The sequence below is a fragment of the Rhinopithecus bieti genome, unplaced genomic scaffold (genome assembly GCF_001698545.2).
Source record: "Rhinopithecus bieti isolate Rb0 unplaced genomic scaffold, ASM169854v2 scaffold_23529, whole genome shotgun sequence".
NCBI lineage: Eukaryota > Metazoa > Chordata > Mammalia > Primates > Cercopithecidae > Rhinopithecus > Rhinopithecus bieti.
In genome coordinates this window covers 461363-462827 of record NW_016810813.1, presented here as the reverse complement: position 1 = coordinate 462827, position 1465 = coordinate 461363, and the positions used below count along the sequence as shown (strand labels likewise).

At 47.0% G+C, this 1465-nt stretch overlaps 1 protein-coding gene across 1 annotated transcript; it reads right to left on the bottom strand.

Moving 5' to 3' along the window:
- Window positions 1-819: 819 nt before the first annotated feature.
- On the bottom strand, window positions 820-1400 carry LOC108542696 (39S ribosomal protein L36, mitochondrial). The gene has a single exon (XM_017892790.1). The coding sequence runs from the start codon at window positions 1354-1356 to the stop codon at window positions 1045-1047; it is 312 nt and encodes a 103-aa protein (XP_017748279.1). The 5' UTR covers window positions 1357-1400; the 3' UTR covers window positions 820-1044.
- Window positions 1401-1465: the final 65 nt, after the last annotated feature.

Genomic DNA, 1465 nt, shown 5'->3' with positions numbered 1-1465 from the left:
TCCTTGTCTTAACTTTCTGCTGTATCTACCTTTATCCCTGATTCTGAGCTGCTATTTCTTATAGCTTTCACTCTTACCCTATAATTTATTTCTCCACATAGCAACAGTGACTAAATATATATGAACCAGATCCTGGTATCCCCCTGCTGAAACTTCTCTATTGGCTTCCCATCACTTTGACTATGAACTTCAGCCTCCTTACTCTGGCCTAGGGGGTTCTCCTGCCTTCTGCCTACCTTGCCAACCTCGTTTAGAATTGCCCTGTCTGCCAGGGGCAGTGACTCATGCCTATAATCCCAACACTTTGGGATGCTGAGGCAGACAGATTGCTTGAGCCCAGGAGTTCCAGACCAGCCTGGGCAACATGGTGAAAACTCATCTCTATAAAACATACAAAAAACTAGCCAGGCATGATGGCATGCATCTGTAGTCCCAGCTACTTGGAAGGCTGAGGTAGGAGGATCACTTGAGCCCAGGAGGTCAAGGCTGCAGTGAGCTGTGATGGTGCCACTGCACTCTAGCCTAGGCAACAGAGTGGTACCTTGTTGCTAAAAAACCCCCCAAAACCGAAAAAACTCCCTCCTCCTGAATTGCAGTTTCCTAGCCAAACAGGATTCATTTCTGTTCTCTGAACACCTCAGTGCATTCCTGCTCTGTGACTTTCTGTATGCTCTTCTGTCTACCTGAATGCTTCCCACTGTTGCACCTTGCTGGCTCCTTTTTATCCTTCAACTGTATTAAAAGTCACTTTTTAAGATAAGTCTCTCCCTTTCTTTCTTTCTTTCTTTCTTTCTTTCTTTCTTTCTTTCTTTCTTTTTTTATTTTAATAGGAAAATGTTTTTAATTGGAACGTTTTAGAAATAAGATGATGCTACGTCTTCCATAGTTACTCATTTACACTGAAAAGTGATGGGTAACTTTTAGGACGTTTGCTTCCAGTCACTCTCCCCTGACTCTTTGATGTGATAATTCCTTCCGTGAAATACAACCGTTCTCCCAAGTGACGCAATGATGAGTATGTGCGTGACTCTGGAGGGAAAGGGTCTACATCTGTCTCTGCTTGTGCCTCGGGTTGGTTTTACAATAGATGTACCACCGGCCCCGCCTCTTCACCAGGTAACAGTCCTTGCAGCGCTTCTTAAGAACAGCCTTGGTTTTGAAACCCAGTGCGGGCAGCAGGCGGGGCAGGAGGCCGGGTGAGAGAAGTGAGCGCACTTCTGCCCCGGGTTTCACAGCCACGGGGGCTGCACCTCGAAGGGATTCCATCAGAAATGTGGAGAGGGCTCGAGGCTTCACTGTGTGACGACTGAGATATAGCAGAGGGTTCACCATCTTCCTTATAAAAAGATTTGCCATGTTGTGGCGAATCTGGCCGCACGCTCTCACCAAGCGCCGGTCCCCACATCCTTCCTTCCTTCCTTCCTTCCTTCCTTCCTTCCTTCCTTCCTTCCTTCCTTCCTTCCTT